Raw genomic sequence first — 20785 nt, forward strand, 5'->3', positions numbered from 1 at the left:
AGCACCGCGCCACCCCCCCTCCAGGTGCCACCCCAAGCACAAGCTTGGTGGGCTGGTGCCTGGAGCCGGCCCTGTCTAGACTCACTGTAATCAAATCTAACCTGCCCCTCTCCGTTATTCCTACGGCATCCACCACTGTGCCTGGCTGGCATCAGTAGCTGGCAGAGCAAGGCAGGCACAGAAACCACACCCCATCTCCCCAGGCACTGACCATGCCTTAGCAACCCACTTCCTTGCCACACAGCCCTGACGACGGCCCAGGGCTCTGGCTGTGCCCAGCCAGGACCGTCGCTCAGGCGGGTGGGTATTATCTGCCCCAGTTACAGATGGGGTCGCCATGCACAGAGAGGAATTGACTTGCCCAAGGTCTGTAGCTGAGCTGGAGGCAAGATCTAACAGCCCCATCCCGTAAGCACCAGCCCATCCTTGCTTTGAGGTGTTGTATGTGCATAGGCTTTGCAAGCACCAAGGGCAGGCACCTCCTGGAACCTCCGCCAGGAACCTTGGCCCCAGATGTTGTCTGGGCCTGTACTAGATGGCCAGCCAGCACTACGCAGTGCCAGACTGACAGCCTTCTGCCGCCCCTCCCTTCCCAGGGACATGCCAGCGTCTCGTCAGCTGTATTTGTCAATGATAATTGAACCCTGTCCTGCGAGTGTTGCCTGGGAAAGCACCCACACCTACAAGCATTACAACACCTCCTGGGCTGCTCCATTAGCGGATGAGTAAGAAAGGACGTGCTCAGTGGACACGGGGTATGTTCTATCCCTCCCTCCCCTGGCTCTTGTATCTGTTCAGCTCCTTGGGGCAGGGACTTGGTGGCCAGGGTGGCTAATGGTTAGATCTGGGCACAGGAGTCCTGGAGTCTATTTCCAGCCCTGCCCGGATTCACTGTCTGACCTTGGCTAAGTCACTTAGGTCCAAATTGTCACAAGCGATCTCTCACTTTGGTGTCCAGCTTTTTGTGCCTCAGGCCTGGGCTGAGTGGGAGCTCGTTCACTAGGAATCTAGGTACCTGAACATAAAAATCAAGGTGCCAAATTAGAGGCCATTTTAACAATGTGGGTGGCCTCAGCTCCTCCCTGTGGCAGTGGGAACAGCTTCCCCCTCCCTCACGTGGGGCACATTAACATGCCCAGGGACTCTCAGGTGAGGTGGGGGAGAGGCAGAGCATGGTATGGCTCTGGCAGACTCACCAGATTTGGAGCCGGCGCCAATGGCCCTTTCAGAGGCTGTCCCATCCCAAGCGGGACTAAGGATCTGAGCTGTGAGCACGTTACAAACCTTAGCAACTCAGCCCTGGGGTAACCCTCCAACTTCTCTGAAACTAGGCATTGAAACCCCTCCCTGGCTCCCAAAGTTCCTGGCCAGCCCGGGCTGGTCCTGCGGGATTCACGGGTTTAGAACAGATTCCCCTCCTCTGTGTCATGGGCTTTACTGCAACATGGAGAAGCACAAGCAGGACCCAATGCAGTGAGGAGGGCACTTGACCCTGCCGGACCAGGCCCCAGGTGAGATGGTGCTGGTGCTTGGCGCTTGGCACAACAGTCCCAGTACATGCAACTCGCAGTTCCTGCCTGACCAAAAGAGAGTGCACATGGACCAGCAGCTAAAGGAGCCACTCTCAGGGTGAGCAGGGAAGGAGGTGGGTGGGAGGATGTGGGTCCTTTTAAGTTGCTCACCTGCAGAGACCAGATACAGGGCAAGTATTTTCCTTTCTCCACAGGGACGTCTCTGTAATAGAATCCTTCCACTCTAGGAATGCTATAGGGGTGTCTATGACTCCATAGGCCAAAGGAAAGCAGTTAGTGCACACAGGGGCAGAGGGTGCCCGATCCGCAGCAGGTGCGAGTCTACTCCAGCCCCAGCTACAGAGCAAGCTGCCAGGAGTGGGGCGGTTAGCTCTGGTGGTCCCGGGGGGCAGCCAAGGTGGCGACAGTCGTCACACACATCATAGGGGATTGTGGTTTACAGGTGGGATTGTCAGACTCACTCAGCGTTGGCCTGACGCTGCTCCCCTTGGAGTTCCCGTTGGCTTCCACAGGAGCAGGATGGGGCCATATGTCATCAGAGGCAGTGGCGCTGATCGGAAGCTTTGCATACCACATCACAAACTGTGTGTCTACAGCAAAGGCCTGGAGCCAGACTGACTCTGCAGCCCTTGTCAAACGCTAGCCACAGGAATATGGGTCAGGGAGCCACAGGCTGGGGGAAAACCGTTCAGGAAGGAGCCCTAAAGCTTCACCACTAGCCTGATGTGATGGTGCGGAGCCAGCCCTGCTTTCTTCCGAGCACGTGGTGTCTCTCAGAGCCCTTGGGAAGGGAGAGTGCAGAAGGGAGGGATGGAGATTGTGGAGATGGTGAGAGGCGGGTAAAGCAACTGATGGGGACCTATGGCCAATTCTGAGCATGGTGAGAGGCTAAGAGGAATGTGAGTGGGGTCAGGACACTCGCAAGCAGCCTGCCAGAGCAGTGACTGGTGAGCTGATGGGACCTGCTGATGGCACAGTCAAATCTAGTAGAAAGCAGGGAACCCAGCAGGGCCCAACCCCAGTAGGGAGCAGGGCGACATGCCAGGAGGTGCCTGGCAGAGCCAGGGAAGAAAAGTGAGTGTGTGCTGGTTGGAACCGTGCAAGTTACTTGGAGGTACCTGCGTTCTGCCTCCTGTGAGAGGTAGTATAGCCTAGTGGATAGAGAGCACTGATCTACCGCTCCTCTGCCACTGGGCGACCTTTGACAAGTCGCTGTAGCCGCTCTTTGCCTCAGTTTCCCCACCTGTAGCATGGAGCTAATGATACTCCCTTTGTAAAAGCTCTACAGAAGAGCTAGGTGTTACTATTACACTGGATGTGGGAAGTGAGTGTTGGTCTCCGCTGGGCAGAACGAGGTGGCGAATTCCCCAGGGAGTGAGCGACTCAGAGCTCTCCATGTGTGATGTGTGGAGAAGAGCGCCACTCAGGTGTCTGTTCCCCTTGCTAGATGGAAGCTGGCAGGCTCACCTGAGGAGCGTGAGGCCCTGGGCATGAGAGTGTAAGAGTGGGTTTCTCCCGGGGTTTTCCACCCCCTCTCCTCTAGTGATGATGGTGCTGGGCTGAGCCAGCGGCACTCTTCTCTTTGGAGCAATCAGGGAAATTCAGATATTTCAATAGTCTCAGAGCTGGGTGGCTAATTAGCAGAGAGTAATTGTCCTGGTGGATTTGGCCTTCTGTTCAGCCTGCGGAATAACCACAGTCAGAGGTTGAGCTCCTTGGACTTAGCCTGTTGCTAGGGTTTGTGGGGGCCCGGGGCAGAACAAGTGGGGGCCCCTCCCCATCCCTTCCTCCTGCAGTCCCCCCGGCCTTCTTCCCTGCACTCCTGCCAGGCAGTAGGGTTGGGGCACAAGGGCTTCCCCTGCTCCCCAACAGGAGTGGTGGGGCGGAGCAGGGCAAGCCCCTGTGCCCTGACCCCATTCCCTGGCAGGAGTGGCGGGCAAGTGGAGTGGGGTTGGGGTGCCCATTTTTCTGGGGGCCCCCAATTGGCCAGGTTGGCCCAATGGCTAATCCGCCACTGCCCGGGATTACACCATCATGTTTGCATTAGAATTGTTCCCTGCCAGGGAAGCTCCAGGTTCCTGATCAAGGCTCCCTTTGCAATACCAACTGGTACAGTCTTGGTTATTTGTCATTGGGCAGCTCAGGCACATGGTATTGTTTCTGTCCCTCCACCCCATTGGAGGAGTATGCCAGTGCTTTAGACACAGAAGAGGCCTGCCTGCTCAGGAGAGTTGGAAATTTGCTGTGTGTCAGTAAAATTAATCTGTTGCTCCAATGCTACCAGAATGTGATTTTTTTGAACAAATTCCTTTGCATGAAGCTGTGACAATAAATAGAGAAATGAGTGCGGTTCCTCCAGGGAGTGGCACCTACCAATAGAGAAACAGCCCATCTATGGGTGTATCTGCACTTAAAATGCCTCAAGAGATTTTTCACACCCCTGATGGATGTAGTTAAACGGATCTAATTTTCTAGGGTAGAGAGGCCTAGGTGTGGCAGATTGGCTCATTAGAGGAGATTAGCAAAATCTCTGGTTCCTCTACTTTGTGAGGCTAAGGCCTTGGCTACACTTGCGAGTTGCAGCGCTGTAAAGCCGCCCCCAGTGCTGTAACTCACTCCCCGTCCACACTGGCAAGGCATTTGCAGCGCTGTATCTCCGTGGTTGCAGCGCTGCATGTACTCCACCTCTTCGAGAGGAATAGCGAGTGCAGCGCTGCCGTTGCAGCGCTGCGGCGCCAGTGTGGCCGCCCAATGCGCTGTGAATGGCCTCCAGAATTATTCGGCAGTATCCCACAATGCCTGTTCTAGCCACTCTGGTCATCAGTTCAGACTCTACTGCACTGGCCTCAGGTAACCAACCATGTGACCGACCCTTTACATGCCCCGTGAATTTTAAAAATCCCCTTCCTGTTTGCTCAGCCCGGCGTGGCGTGGAGTGCTATCAGCGAATCTTTCCAGGTGACCGAACCTCCACGCGCCAAGCGAGCCCCAGCATGGAGCAATAGCGAGTTGCTGGACCTCATCAGTGTTTGGGGGGAGGAAGCTGTACAGTCCCAGCTGCGCTCCAGCTGTAGGAATTACAATACCTTCAGGAAGGTATCAAAGGACATGATGGAAAGGGGCCATGACCGGGACGCCCTGCAGTGCAGGATTAAAGTGAAGGAGCTGCGGAGTGCCTACCGCAAAGCCCGCGACGCAAACGGCCGCTCGGGTGCTCCCCCCGCGACCTGCCGATTCTACAAAGAGCTGGATGCAATACTTGGGGTTAACCCTACCTCCACTCCGAGCACCACCATGGACACTTCAGAGCCGGTGTGGGGGTGGGGAGGAGGAGGAGATGGAGGAGGAAAACGGGATGGTGGTGGGCCGGATGGAGACACCCCGGAATCCCTGGAGCCATGCAGCCAGGAGCTCTTCTTGAGCCAGGAGGAAGGTAGCCTGTTGCAGCAGCCGGTACTTGGTGGAGGACAAACAGAAGAGCAGGTTCCTGGTAAGCATTTTTTTTTCTTCGGGAAGGAATTTTTTCGGTGCGGGCTCTTTGGGAGAGGAGGGTTAGGCATGCATGCCTAGATGCGGAATAGTGCATTGATGTGGTTTATCACATCGCAGTAATCGGACTCGGTAATCTCCTCAAATGTCTCATCCAGAACGTGTGCAATGTGCTTGCGCAGGTTTATCAGGAGAGCCACCGTGGTCCTTGTCCCAGCCAGGCTAACGTGTCCGCGCCACTGTGCCGTGAGGGGCGGGGGGACCATTGCTGCACACAGGCAAGCTGCATATGGGCCAGGGCGGAAGCCGCATTGCAGTAGAAGACCCTCCCTTGCTTCCCAGGTCACCCTCAGCAGCGAGATATCATCCAGGACGAACTCCTGTGGAAAATGTTGGGACAGTGTTCAGTGTAGGTGCCCCCTGAAGCTATTGGCTCTCCCCAAGGCACAGAAACCCAGAGGACAGTGCAGCCCTGAAACAATCAGTCCCCTTTACTCACCATTTTGAGGCTCCCATGGGATATGTGTGCTCTGTTTCGGATGGGAAAATTATGCTACTGTGTAGACCCTGTGTGTTTTCTACTCCTTAAGTGCGGGGGGAATCATTACTCTGTCTGGTATAAACAATGCTGCCTCTGTTAAATGTTGCATTTTACCTATACAGCTGCATCAACCTTGAGACCTCAGCCGTCCCTCTTATCGCCTGCTCAGAGACTGCAAAGACTCAGGAAGAGACCACGAAAAAGCAAAGAAGACATGCTGCAAGAAGGGATGTGGCAATCTATTAAAGAGAATGAGAAAGCACAGAACTGGAGGGGGAGAGAAAGCAGGATCCGCCAGGAAAACGCAGCGCACCGGCAGCAAAGCACGGAGCACCGGAAGCAAAGCATGGATCGGCTCATAAGCATCCTGGAGCACCAAGCAGACACTATCCAGGAGCTCGTAGCCATGCAGAAGGAGCAGTACCGCAAGCGCAAACGCCACCCCCCCCCCCACAGCCCTTGTCCCAAAACTCTTTAAGTTGTGCCTCACTATCACCTCCAACCTACTTTCCCCAACTTCCGTGTTCTTCACACCACCAGCTGCCTCCAACACCAGTATCTTCACCACCCAGCCCTGAAAACCACGACCCTTACCCTCTGCACTCAACCCCCATCACCATGCAGTATAGCTGTCCTGAAGTGCAGCACTCACTGCACAGCACACCAGACAGGACATACGCAAATCTGTGATTGTACTGTTCCACACTCCACCCCCTTGTTTCTTTTCAATAAATATTTTTTTTTCTTTTCAATAAATGGATTTCTTGGCTCTGAAAACATTCTTTATTATTGCATAAAGTAAAAGACTCCTTAGCCCAGGAAATAAACAGGCACTGCAAGTCTGCTTGTCTGCTAAGCAGACACTGATTCCTAAAGATTGGAACTATTGTACTTCACTCCTGTGCAGGGCACCAGATATCACAGCTGGTTTTCAGCCTCAAATTGCTCCCTCAAGGCATCCCTAATCCTTGCAGCCCCGCGCTGGGCCCCTGTAATAGCCCTGCTCTCTGGCTGTGCAAATTCAGCCTCCAGGTGTTCAACCTCGGAGGTCCATGCCTGAGTGAAGCTTTCACCCTTCCCTTCACAAATATCATGGAGGGCACAGCACGCGGATATAACCGCGGGGATGCTGTTTTCGGCCAAGTCCAGCTTCCCATACAGAGATCGCCAGCGGCCCTTTAAACGGCCAAAGGCACACTCCACAGTCATTCAGCACCGGCTCAGCCTGTAGTTGAACCGTTCCTTGCTGCTGTCAAGGCTCCCTGTGTAGGGTTTCATGAGCCATGGCATTAATGGGTAAGTGGGATCTCCAAGGATCACAATGGGCATTTCAACTTCCCCTACCATGATCTTCCGCTCTGGGAAAAAAGTCCCGGCCTGCATCTTCCTGAACAGCCAAGTGTTCCGAAAGATGCATGCATCATGCACCTTTCTGGGCCAGCCTGTGTTAATGTCAATGAAACGCCCACGATGATCCACAAGCGCCTGGAGAACCATAGAGAAATACCCCTTCCAATTAACGTACTCGGATCCTAGGTGGGGTGGTGCCAGAATAGGAATGTGCGTCCCATCTATCGCCCCTCCACAGTTAGGGAACCCCCATTTGTGCAAAGCCATCCACTATTTCCTGCACGTTACCCAGAGTCACGGTTCTTCTGAGTAAGATGCGATTAATGGCCCTGCAAACTTGCATCAACACGATTCCAACGGTCGACTTTCCCACTCCAAACTGGTTTGCGACCGACCGGTAGCTGACTGGAGTTGCCATCTTCCAGATTGCAATAGCCACCCGCTTCTCCACTGGCAGGGCAGCTCTCAATCTCGTGTCCTTGCGCCGCAGGGTGGGGGCAAGCTCCTCACACAGTCCCATGAAAGTGGCTTTTCTCATCCGAAAGTTCTGCAGCCACTGCTCGTCATCCCAGACTTCCATGACGATGTGATCCCACCACTCGGTGCTTGTTTCCCGAGCCCAAAAGCAGCGTTCCACAGTGCTGAGCATGTCTGTGAATGCCACAAGCAATTTTGTGTTGTACGCGTTACGCGGCTCAATAGCATCGTCGGACTCCTCACCCTCACTCTCACTGTCACTTTGGATCTTAAGGAATAGTTCAACAGCCAAACGTGACATGCTGGCGAGACTCGTCAGCATACGCCTCAGCAGTTCGGACTCCATTTCCCGCAGACAGATCGCGCTGCACAGAAACCGTTGAAAGATGGCGCCAAAGGTGGACAGAAACAAAGGGATTTCTGGGATGCGAAGCGAAGCATCACGGGGCGTTGGGACAGGACCCAGAATGCCCCGCACCCACGCCCCCTTCCCACAACCCATGGCGCCAGAATGGGAAGAGGTGCTCTGTGGGATAGCTGTCCATAATGCACCGCTCCCAATGGTGCAGCAAATGCTGCAAATGTGGCCACGACAGTGCGCTGGCAGCTGTCAGTGTGGACAGACTGCAGCGCTTTCCCTACTCAGCTGTACGAAGTCAGGTTTAACTCACAGCGCTGTACATCTGCAAGTGTAGCCAAGGCCTAGAATACACCTGGTGCAAAATCTGTCCCTGTTCCATAGTGATATTGTTCTCACTGAACTATCTGCACTGTGATTTGTCTGGCTAAGAGAAAGGCCATGATGGGCCTTTAAAAAAGCAAAGCATGATGGGATACACTGACAGAGTATAAACAAATGACTAAGAAACACCATTTCACTTCAGAACTGGATCCAAAATGGGAAGGGTCTGGAGCCGTTTCCTGACAGTAGAAGGGAGTCTCATGGCCTGATTCTGCTCTTCCTTCTACCTGTTTTGCATCACTGATTCCAATAGAGAAGCTCCTCATTTCCACCTGGGTCAATGGGATCAGAATCAGGCCAAGAGGGAGGGCCCACCACAGGAGATGTTTTATGTCCATTTTGCACAGGACTCTGACAGTTGCAGGGCCAGGGTTCTGAGTTTGTGAGCCAGAGGTTGCAGAGTGAGATTGTCTCGTCTCACTTGCAAAGAGTGTCTAACAACAAGCTCAACATCCTTAGGCTTCCAGGAATGAGACAATGACCAACTGGGGGCTGGGTCAGGAAGGAATTGGGAATGTATAGCAGGGATTTGACACCTTAGAGAGGAGAGAGATAAGAGAGGACACAATAAATGTCTATAAAGTACTGACTGGTCTAGAGCCAGGAGATGGGGAGCTTCTGATCTTCCTGTCTCCTAGCATGAGAACAAGGGGACATTTGGTGATATTTCAAGGTGGGAAATTCAAAACTGGGAAAGGAAATGCTTTTTCACACAATGTTGAATAATTAGACAGTGGAACTCCCTGGTACAGGAAGTAGTTGAGGCCAAAGAATGTAGCAATATTTAAAGAGGGATTGGACATTCCTGTGGACAATGGGAATATCCAGAGTGAGCATCATTAATGACAGCAGATGCTGGAAAGGATATTAAAATAATCTATAACTGTTACAGACCAGGATGAGACCTAATATGCGGGCAGATTATCCCACATCTGCCATGTCTGGGGTTCTTACACCTTCCTCTGCAGCATCTGGGGCTGGCCCCTGTCAGAGACAGGCTACTAGACAAGATGGACCTTGAGTCCGATCCAGTCTGGCAATGCCTGTGTTCCTCTGGAACTGGTCACAGCTGGGCCAGGACACTGGGCTAGGGGGCCTGGCCCCGTGTTGAACCCCAGTGTCTCTGAGTCCCTTCCTCGCCCCGGAAAGGAAGAGATTTGCAAAGAGGAATAAGATTAGATGGGCTTTTTCTGGCTCCCTCTGGTGCGTCCCTCCTCCCCTCTCAGACACACTAGCCCCTCTGCTGTCATCCTGGGCTGGTGCATGCTGCTATCAGCCCTTCCCCATTGCTCTCCCCATCTCTCGCAGGCATGTCTGACATTCGGTGAGCTGCAGCATCCTGAAGTCTGTGGTTGATTTCCTATTCCTTCTCAACTCCTACCTGCTGCGGCCTCCTCTGCAGGGGTCTGTTACCCTGAGCCAGTACAAGAGGCTCCTTCACTCCACAACCAGGAGACAGCACAGGAGAGCAGGCAAGGCTGAGATGCTCTGAGCAGCAGTGGGCAGCGCTTGGCCCCATCCATTCCTGTGCTCTCACTCAGTCTCCCATTCTTAGCCAATGGGGCACTGTCTAAAATTGAAAGTGTGTTCTCCCCTGCATTCCCTGATCCTTGAGCGCTGTGTCACTAGCGTTCATAGGACCCTGCCCACCGCTCCTGTGGGGGCGCGAGCTGTTCCGGAGGTCACTAAGTGCCTCTCTGTAGAGTTCTGAGCTGGGTTATGGCATCTCTGCTGGCATCTCCTGGGACTAGGGAAAGCCCTGGGGCAGATGGGGAGGGAAATGTTTGCGCTTTAAAAACCCTGCTGCCATGCTGATGATGTGTCATTGCTAGAGCACTTTAGGATGCATAGCACTTTGCAAAAGTGGGACACGGGGGGCCTTGCTCTGCGGGGTGAGTCGGATACACAGGACAGCAGCTGCAGCTCAGGGTGGCACAGCTCTAGGGCGGGGTCCATGTGAAGCTGCCCTGCAGTGGCTCACGAGCGTGAGGATCAACTTCAGGGCAGACTGGGAAGAAGCAGGGCACAACCCCCAATTGGCTGTGAGTTCCATGCTTAGATTTCACCAACCAATTATCAAGTATAAACCCCTCAGGCACTATAACAGGTTTAATCTGGAGTCACAGACAGTCTCATTAGGTCCTCCGATGTATCTCACCTCACAGGTAAGCCTACATTTGTAATAGATGGTCCCTAACACAGATTCACAGCATTATTCAGGTTATTCCCAGTCCCACAGAGCTGATCAATTGCACCTTAGATCTCACACCAAACAGAGCTGGTCTGCCAGCATTACCGTCCAATCTCATCTCACCTCTACCTCTATCTATCCCCTATTAATCCATGCATCCACCCTCATCTTGGTCTATCCATTTATCTATCCAGCCAGTGTGTGTCCGGTTTATGATTTTATATAGCACCTACTATGGTACTGAGCACTGAGCAAAAGAACAATGCACATAAGCCTTAGAAAGAAGAAAAAGCATTTTCCTCTCTGTCGCTCCAGTGCAATGTAGTAGGGCTCAACATGTAGGATTTTGTCTGAGGAGGATAGTTATCCCCTTCTCACAGTTCTTCGTGGCTGGGACAGAGCAATGGTGCCAACCCCAAGCATTCAAAAATCTTAAACCAGGCCCCCAAAATCATGAGATTTTCTTTTTAAAACATTTTGGAGGTTCTTTTTTTTTTTTGCATTCTGGTTTCATAGCCTTTATGTCGCACGTGAATCACATCTCCAAGTTTTTCTCTGCACCAGTGAGGGCTAGAAACAGACTTTGTTTGGTTTTGAATGCAAGCTGAGATTCTCATGTAATTTCCTAATTCTAGGAGCTGGAGCTTCAAGAAAACCATCAAAAAATTCGAGATTCACAATCCTGTCCGAACACTGATGGAGCCCTGAGGCCTTGGCATATCTCCTTTAAAGAACATGGACTTACCAGAACACTACAGAGATCTCGAACGAGGAGATGAATTTTGGTGTAAGCATTGTTATGTGCTAGGCAGGGAGCATGGCTCAGGGTGGGTGAGACTTGCCTCCCAGGCAGAGTTGGTGCAGCCAGGGTTGTACGGGGAGATTTTTGGCAAACCAGTAAAGTTCCTGAAACCACTATGGCTTATTGCTAAAAGCAGCCAAGTCAGCAGGCTGTAAGCTTGACCAAGGCAGGAGGGGAGGGGGTTTTGGGTCCCACAGAAAGAGCAGCATGACCCACGTCCTTCCTGGTAAGAATTGTGTTGAAGCTGCTAATACATGCATTTTACAAGAGCAGGATGTGCCCTCAGGAATGTGTCTAACAGGGTCTCAAGGCTGCAAACTCTGGAAAAACCCACACCTGGTTAATCAATAATCAGAAGGAACCTCTTGCTTGACCATTGAAACTGCTTGCTTGACAAGTTTTCTTTAAGGACATGTCATTCTATTACTAATGTATAAATAAGGGGAAAAAATTTGAGGTAGTTGGACTCTTCTGGACTCTCCTTCTGGATACATCTTGCGATCCCCAGTGGCAGACGGGCTGCTGCTGTGCCACTCGAGAGCTACACTCACCTTTGGTAATTATCGAGGGTTGGGGATGTTTTACTAACCTGTTGCGGACGTGTGTAAGTGCTTGAGACTAAGTAAAGTTTAGCTTTAAGTGAAAGCACTCTTATGTTGCCCTGTTTGTGCCAGCCATCTATCGGTCAGACAGCTGTGTCTCCCCTGATTTATTTCCTGACACTACCTCGCATAGAGTAAAAGTTACCAACAGCTTTGGGTAAAAGAACCCTGGGTAACAGGGTGTGAGCACAGCAAGTGTTTGGGGGCTTGTTAGTTGGATTATGATGAGTCATTTCTCAGAGGGGGTACCAACAACACAGACACTCAGCCTGACTAATACCGAGGAAGGAGACACACCCCATATGGCTTCACTTCCTTGCTCATCTCCCTGGGCTTTGAAAGGGAGCTTTCAGGGCTGAATCACCTTTAACAAGCTCACTGCCTTTTGATGCTAGACATTCTTTGCCATTGGCTGAGTGGCCCTTGCAAAGCTGGGGAATTCTTTTCCTGGCTTTGAAACTGTCAAAGACAAACCAAGTCATAATGATTTCCAGCCTGACCCTTGTAAGAGGTCAGGATGATGGAGGGAGAAACACACATTGTGGGTGGCTTTTGGAAAACCACTCTGAGGGGTCAACACAACCCAGTCGAGTGCTGCAGCGAGCCAAAATGACTGCATCTCCTTACTGAGAGGAGCGCTACGGAACTGCTGTGTCAAGGAGTGGCTTGTTATCATCTCTGCAGCCTCAGGACTGCCCTGGTGACCCATGCTTATGGACTTGTTCCCAGCAGATTGTCGGGTAGCTGATACCCCCACAGTAGGTTCTTGTGGTTTGGGCCACTCCCGGATTGTTCATAGGAGTGTTTCCTTCTCGCTCTCCTCTGCTCTGGGCCTGTGGTCCCCTTTGTTTTCCACTCTCTGTATTTTCGTTCAGAGAATTTCACCACACTCCATAGCTGCTGACTCCATGGGTGGTCTGGGGCTGCAGCACCCACAGAAAAAAAATAGTGGGTGCTCAGCACCCACCAGCAGCCCTGCCAATCAGCTCCTTCCCCTCCCTCCCAGTGCCTCCCACCCGCCAGTGATTAGCTGTTCAGCAGCATGCAGGAAGCATGGGGCAGGGGAGGGGGTGGACAGTCCCCTGAGGGACTGTTCTTTCTCGGGGACCACTGCAAGAGCCCCTCCCAGCAGCTTCCCGCTGCCTTTTGCCCTGGGATCAACACAGGCATGACTTGCCCTGGAATCAGGGCTGGCTTAGCTCCAGGTCTCCATCCCCTGGAAAGCCATTCCTGTTACACTCTCCCTCTCTCCTATAGTGATCAGACCCCACTGATGCCCGAGTGATGAGATTCACCCCGGCTTTCACTGGACTCCCCAGATCACAATGTCTCTTCCAGGTCCCCCTCCATGTCCCCAATTCCTGGCCACAGTGCTTGGGTGCCTCAATACGTCAATCCTCCTCTGCTTGGTGTCTCAGAACAATACCGTCTCCTGCTTCGCTGGGGAAGTTCGTTTGTCCCAAGAGCCAATGCCTGAGGCCTCTGCCCAAGTGTCACTCCGGTCTTATGATGCCAGGGTGACTTTGCTGCCGAAAGGCTGAGTAAAAGCTGAGTAAGATCTTTATGATTTCCCCCCATGCTAGTAGATTTAAGCCACAGCTTCCCTTCTCCTCCTTGCTTGTCTGGTTTGCAGCCCATCAGGGACCATTGGCCAGCTGGGAGCTAGCAGGCTGATGCCCCTTCCCTTTGATCTGGGAAGGATGGCCATGCATGGAGCTTGTGTTCCCACAATACTATGACAAACACCATGAGCAAGCAGCTCTCTCTGCTCTGCCTAGCTCGCACGGAGTTAGCGTTCCCATGATACTATGACAAACACCATGAGCAAGCAGGTCTGTCCACTCCGCCTAGCTAGGGATCGTCCTGGTGCTCGTCTTGCATTGTTCTCGTGGTTCTGTGCCACCCCCGAACTAAATTAGCTGCTCCTGATTAGGCAATGTATCGGTTTTTCCCTTGAGCGCTTCTTTATTTAATTCTATTGTAAGAGAGAACTTATTAAAGCAGCCCCACCCTTCCCAGGGATGAGTGTTTGCTTCCCTGTCTACAGAGAAGCATCTGTCCAGAGCCAAAACATACACCGAAGGGTCCATCTCGTCCCACCTGCCCCTGGCCTCCTGTCTGTGCTCCTGCCGGGGCAGTCGCAGCAGCAGAATAGTGGGCCGTGCGTTATCAGCCACGAGAGCAGAGCGGCTTCCTGCAAATTCTCCCTCCAGACCCATGCCTGGGAGCTGCTTACAGAGTAAGAGCTAGCCTCTCTTTTTAAAGCATGCCTCTTCCTTTTATTTTTCACAGGTAACATGATCTTTGTAGCGTTGGACTGGCTGTTAATGAAAGCAGAGATTTGTCTGCACTCTTGAACATGAGGTGTATTGTTATTAGCAGAGATCAGCATGACGAGGTGGGATCAGCTATGAAAGTCCTAGAAAATTTGGAGTCAGATGGCATGAAAGTTTAGGGGGAGACATAAGAAAGGCAGAATTACTGTGGATCAAGGCTGAGACCTGAGCATTGGGATTTGCGATAGACACTCAAAAAAAACAAAACAAAAAAAACCCCCCAAACCTAACCCACAATAGGGAGGTGGGATCAGAAATTGAAAATGCGGAGAAGGCGTTGGGGGATAATGCAGATTCAGCTTGGAGACATTTGCAAGAGAGTAGATGGAGGCTGCCGAGAGATCCCCATCCAGTGTCCCTGCTACGGACAGACTGGCGGAGAGTAAAACTCGAGAGCAAAGGGACAGCTCACCTTGGATCTTGCTGGGTGCAGAGAAAGCGCATGGCTGCACCATTAGTATTATGCCCAGAGTAGCATAGCTCTGCATGGTGCCTTAGTACAGTGCTTCTCACAGTGGTGGTCCGCGGACTGAGCCATCGGCTGCCGGTCCGCAACGAGTTTCCTCATAAGAGCATCAAATAGGATAATAATATGGCACCAGTCCCTGGCACATTGGGGAAAAAAATTGCCGGTCCCCCACATCAGATAGCTTGAGAAGCACTGCCTTAGTAGATACCATGTGTGGAAGGAAGGGTTCCCTTCCTTTGAGAGCTTACAGACTAATGGCATCAGCAGCACAGAATCATATCACACTGGACAAATTCTGGGAGCCGGCAGTTGTTATAGCAAGAACCCTTCCTACGGGTTCCAGGAGTGTTTTGCAAGTGGTGCTCTATGACAGTGCTTCTCAACCAGGGGGACGCGTACCTGTGGAGGTATGCGGAGGTCTTTCAGGGGGTATATCAACTCATCTAGACACTTGCCTAGTTTTACAACAGGCTACATAAAAAGCATTACCAAAGTCAGTACAAACTAAAATTTCATTCACACTATGACTTGTTTGTACTGCTCTATATACTATACACTGAAATGCAAGTACAATATTTATATTCCAATTGATTTATTTTATAATTACATGGTAAAAATGAGAAAGTTGGCAATTTGTCAGTAATAGTATGCTGGGACACTTCTGTATTATTATGTCTGATTGTGTAAGCAAGTTATTTTTAAGTGAGGTGAAACCTGGGGTATGCAAAACAAATCAGCGGCCTGAAAGGGGCACATTAATCTGGAAAGGTTGAGTGTCACTGCTCTGTGGGCAGATGAATCAGCAGCATGTTGTTGGCTGTCTTGTCTCCCATCAGGAGAATCTGAGCACAAAACACCAGGAGGAATTTGGTGATTAGATTCACACCCTCAACTGCAGGTGCGGGCCAAGGGGCAGAGGTCTCTCAGTTCTGCTGAAAGCAGAGACCACGTGCCAGGGACACTCCCCAGAGATACTCCCAGAGAGGGATGACTGCCCACCTTCAAGCAGAGCCATCCCTTAGCGCTGCCCATTAGCCCGTAGGAAGGCCTGGTGGAGACTGGCATTATAGTGGAGATGGTAGGTCAGCCTCTAGACCCTATAGTCTCCTGCCCCCTGTGGGTTCCTTACAGACCCCACTATAGATTGCTAACAAGTCGGGATTATCGAACACCTTAGGAGAAGCCAGGACATTGCCCTGGGTTGTGCTACCCTGGAGCTGATTGAGTTCTTATGGGCCACAAGGACCTTTGCAAATGGTCCCAGAGGCTCAAGCTAAGCAGTGCAGACCCTGGTCTTTTCCCGGGAACTGTCCGCAGCAGCACTTCGCTTGAGAGCTATAAGACAGAGTGCCAGTGGGGCGCTGCCCAGCTGCCCACTGGAGGGAAGGAGAGCTGTGTGGAGGCAGTATGCTCAGCCCTCAGGTGTGCCTGGCATTACTGTACACAGTGCCCCGGGAGGGAGGGAACCAGGCCTAGCCTCCCCCAGCTGGGGCAAGCTCTGGGAGGTGACTGTGGGGAGGCCAAGGGGGAAACATGTGTAGGAGAGGGGAGGAAGTGGGAGGGTACCAAGGAGACCTGTAGGCAACATGAGCCCCAACAGAGGGGACTGGCTGGTCCAGGGCAGTCAGCAGAGATGAGTCCAGACTGCAAAGCTCAACTATGGAGCATTTGTTCCAGGGGCTTGCACGGAACCTGCCAGAAACTGGGCAGCTTTGCTCATCGTTCTGGAGGCAAGTTCACACAAACACTCCCGCCCGCTGACCTGGGAACCAGGCTTGTCCAGGCCGATTGCTGGGCTGTGAAGCCGCCCTCCCCCTGCCACCTTGAGCGTCATGCTATAAAGGGAAAAAAGACCAGATGGCTGAAAAGAGGAGAAAGATGCCATAACCCTTAACACAGTGTTCTGTCATTCTGATTTCACAAGCAAGGTTTCACCACAATCAGCAGCACCCTATATATTGTAAACATAGGCTGACAGGAAGGGGCAGATGTCTAAATCAGGGACTCGGAACTTTAGGAAATGTACCAGAACAAGATGTGTTTTCCTCTAGCCTGTGGAAAGAGGAACTAATGGATTTGTCAGCAACCTGCCTATAAGTACCAACCAGGTATAAGCAAATCGCAGAACCAAACAGGGCGAGGTACCTGTTGCCAGCTGTAGAATCAGGCTCATGGACTGTGGTAACTATACTCTTAGTCTTTCTGCTGTCTAGTTAATTAATTATTTAATAAATCCAATCAAGCTGACTGATGCGGAGGTCTCTTTAATCACTGAATAAATTCGAACCTTACTAAAACCATTGTTGGTAACGAATTGGTGGCCCGGATGGGCACCTTGATTCGCAGTAGTGTTTGAGAGCGTATCAGACAGGAATGCTCGGCCTAGTATAGTGGCAGTGGAGAGCTCAGCACAGGGGTGGGCAAACTACGGCCCAGGGGCTGCATCCGGCCCTTCAGACATTTTAATTTGGCCCTCAAGCTCCCGCCGGGGAGTGGGGGCCGGGACTTGCCCCGCTCCAGTGCTCCAGCCGTGGAGCAGTGTCGAGGGCTTGCCCCACTCCACGCAGCTCCCATAAGCAGCAGCATGTCCCCCCTCCAGCCCCTATGCGTAGGGGCAGCCAGGGGTCTCTGCACACTGCCCCTACCCCAAGCACGCCCCCACAGCTCCTATTGGTCAGGAACTGCAGCCAATGGGAGCTGCAGGGGTGGCACCTGTGGATGGGGCAGCACGCAGAGCTGCCTGGCCACACCTCCATGTAGGAGCTGGAGGGGGGACGTGCTGCTGCTTCCAGGAACTGCTTGAGGTAAGCGCCGTCCAGAGCCTGCACTCCTGACCCCTCCCCCCCCCCCGGCCCGACTCCAGGGTTTTGGCCACCCCAAGCAGCAAAAAAAAGCCAAGAAGACACCTAAGATTAAGGAGTTAAGAGAGGGAGCAAAATGGGGAACTAAAAATGCTGCTTGAGAATATGAATAGTGTAAATGTGGCTCTGGCTCAGAATGGCCCTGAGGAAAGCTCAAGGAATGTCAGATCGATTGTGGTGAGATGAGGGTAAGGAAGTTAAGTTGGTGCAAAGAACCTAAGGAGTTGAGAAGTGCTTCCCGGGTGGCACAGGAGCAATTCATTGTGGCAAAGCAGGGTGTCCTGGGAATCGTGGTAAGTGCTGGAAGGAACAGGAGGACTTGAGAGAGCAGGTTCATGATTGAAGGGGACAAATTGCAGCGTTGAGTGAGAGAGCTGAGGAGTATAGAAAGCTAAGAAAATTAAATGAGAAAGGGAAGGAAAAGATGCAGGAATTAACCACAGACTCAAACGGACTCAGGTGCTCATTAGATGAAAGAGAGAATGCAGCTATGCAGGTCCCAGAAATATCAGTGATCTACAAGGTAATTGTGGGTGGTTGTCCTGAAGGAGAAACTGAGAAGAACTAAATGAGAGAGATTATCTGGGGAAACTACCAGCTTGGAATAAAGATAAAATCAGCCTGATGGTAGATCCAGACCAAACCCCTAAAAGGAAATTGTAATGTTAACCCTAATGCAACCAAAATTACTAGTTTAAAAAGGAAAGCATTATGATTTTAGCAAATTTTAGACTGACCCCCAAAATATAGTTGGCTATTGGCTACAAAGCAGGTAAAAAAATCCTACTACACGACTGCATGATTTGGAAATTTGAATGTGCCATAAGATACTTTTGGAAATTTGCATATTGGTGTGATTCATGCCCCTCACCCCACTTCCTGGGGGCATGGGTGTGTGTGTCCATGGAATCACATGAGCCTGAATTAAGGGAATGGAAAAACCAGCTCCATTAATTAAAATTAATTCAAATTTTCAGCAAAAGGTACTTAAAGTTGTGCGATTTTGAAAGGTTTAAAGGACCTAAATGAACACTCCCTGTCAATACAACCCTCTTTAAAAAGGAAGGTGTATGTAAAATGTATGTGTCAAATAAATTGGCTTTCAAAGGATTCTTCTAAAAATCTATTTGCTTCAATAATGAAAGAGCTAACAAATTTTATTTTGAACATGAAATGGTAAAGGTGAGACAAGTTAGCCTTGTTAAAGTAAAAGTATTATTCAAGTAATTCCTGGGATAATTTAAAGTTAAAGGTATTAGGTCTTCAATTGTTGCTGTGCTTTTAAGTTATGATATTTGGTTCCAAGTGAAAAGCTGACAGGGGAGTCTGAAAAGCAAAAGGCAGCAACATCACTTGGACTCTGAGGCTAGCAGCCAACATGTTGCTGTACATAAAGAAGGAATTGCCTTTCCTGGCAGGCACTGTTAACTGGTTTTGTCTGTGAATTGTTGCCCATCGACGCTGGTCCTAAAACAAGACAAATGTCCAACAAAGCAATTAATTTTTTAAGTCCTCAAACCTTTGTTTTATATTTAAACAATGGATCTTGGACTCTGAAGCTGAACACAAGTAACTAATGTCAGCTGGCTTTGTTGTAGCAATGACACCATGCCTTTGAAATAGATGCCCCTTTAAACAAGGTGATACCTGATGTAAATGTCAAAATGAAATTAATAAATGCAAATAGGGGAAAACAAAACCCTACTCACCACCCTTCTAACCTGCAAAAAAGTGCAGGGGGGGAAGGGTAGGAGAAAAAGTAAAAGGAGGTAAATCAAAGTATTAAGCATATGTATAGAATGCTTTGTTGCTTGCTTATTGTCATGCGGGCTATTAGTTAAATGTTGTTGGTTTAATAAGTTAATAGATACAGGAGTTGTTATTTTTATGCTCCGTGAAGACAACCCTTATTTCTCCCCATCTCCTCTAGAAAACATTTCACTTCTGAAACTTTTGTAAGTAACCCTGTTTCCTCTATTCTTTCTGAACTGCTGCTCGAGAGCATGGTGATTTGGCTCCACTGCTTTGTGCTAACTTGTTTATCGGAACCATGGAATATGCTGGGGTCTGACCATATGGTTCACCAGGGCTGCATTGTTGTGGTTGTTCTCTGGGAAATGATCCCGTAGCAATAACTGATTGCCATGTCGCTGCAGCAGTTGCAAAGTCTGCCTGTTACGATCTGTCAGGTCTTTATGAAACTCACCCTCTTCCAGATATTGTGCAAACTGGGGTTGAAGCAAGAGCCCCAGCCTTGCTCAGCATAAACATGACTGTGACAGAATGCCTGTCATGGTTACTGTTCCAGGTCCTAACCCAATAGCATCCATACCCAAATCATATGCAGCTGAAAGCATGAATTCCTTACTACAGCTGGGTGTCCACCAACCCTCTGTCTCTTGAGACAGATCCCGCCAGTTCCTGCTCTATCCTGGGCAAACCTCGCTGAATTAAGTTAAACCTTAAACAATGTTGCAAAATGTTAAAGCTGAGGGGAAAAAAAACCTTTCAAAAGATTTCTACCTATATTGCCCAAGGATAAGCAGTCAATGAAAGTTTATTATCCTCAGAGGGTTTATATAAACTCAAGGGGGCTATATTTTATTTAATTGTTATATTATTTTCCTTTCTACTATGTGTAAAAATGTACTGGATATTAGAACGTATGCGGTGTATAAATATTTGAAAAAGTTTAATTGATATAACACACAAATTAACCCTAAAAAACTTGGGGAAAATTCTGTAACTAATTTTCTTGCTAAAACAAAGTGGTCGGGGGAGAAAGCAGTACATTTTTTCACTTAGAGAGGGAGCACCCCTGTCTTTGGAGTCAACCCCCCTGTTTTAGCAATTAACCCTATAAATGCAGGGCCGTATGACCTTAGCAACCCCTATAGCAGACAGTCCAACAATCTGTGACATGCAGACACCATACAAATCTGTCACCTTAGTGGTAGGGGATCCTCCAATTCCTGAACCAGCCATGCTTGCTACAATGTGGAAGAAATTGCAACTGTCCCTGCCCCTTTTGGGGAAGTAAGTGGGGAGATGCGTGTGAGTGGGGAGGAAGTGGGAGGGTTCCCAGCTTTGAGTATTAGTGGATCTGTAGCCAACATGAGCACAACAGAGATGACTAGCAGCTTGTTCCCTGTCCCAGCTTCTCTCATCCTTCTGTGTCCAAGTTCACATTAATGCTATTTAATGCAATCACTTGCTCTGGGCTATTTTCAGATATACAGGCATGCAGGGAACAGACAGAAAGGCTGCCCCATACCTGTGGTAACTTTACAGACAGTTGTCTGGGGGCTAAAACAGGTAACTGGGAGCCAGGACTCCTGGGTTCTTTTCCCAGCTCTGTTGCTGATTCACTGGATGACATTGGGCAAGTCCCTT

General features: G+C 50.5%; 1 protein-coding gene across 1 annotated transcript in view; it reads left to right on the forward strand.

The window, feature by feature from the left end:
* The first annotated feature begins 13816 nt into the window (after positions 1-13816).
* Positions 13817-20785, forward strand: part of DNASE1L2 (deoxyribonuclease 1 like 2) — a 29658-nt gene continuing 22689 nt past the window's right edge. Inside the window, exon 1 of the mRNA XM_054042668.1 lies at positions 13817-13965. Within this exon, the coding sequence (XP_053898643.1) occupies positions 13944-13965 (22 nt within the window). The 5' untranslated portion in view covers positions 13817-13943. The remainder of the gene's footprint in view (positions 13966-20785) is intronic.

This window comes from Malaclemys terrapin, chromosome 10 (assembly GCF_027887155.1).
Source record: "Malaclemys terrapin pileata isolate rMalTer1 chromosome 10, rMalTer1.hap1, whole genome shotgun sequence".
NCBI classification, from domain to species: Eukaryota; Metazoa; Chordata; order Testudines; family Emydidae; genus Malaclemys; species Malaclemys terrapin.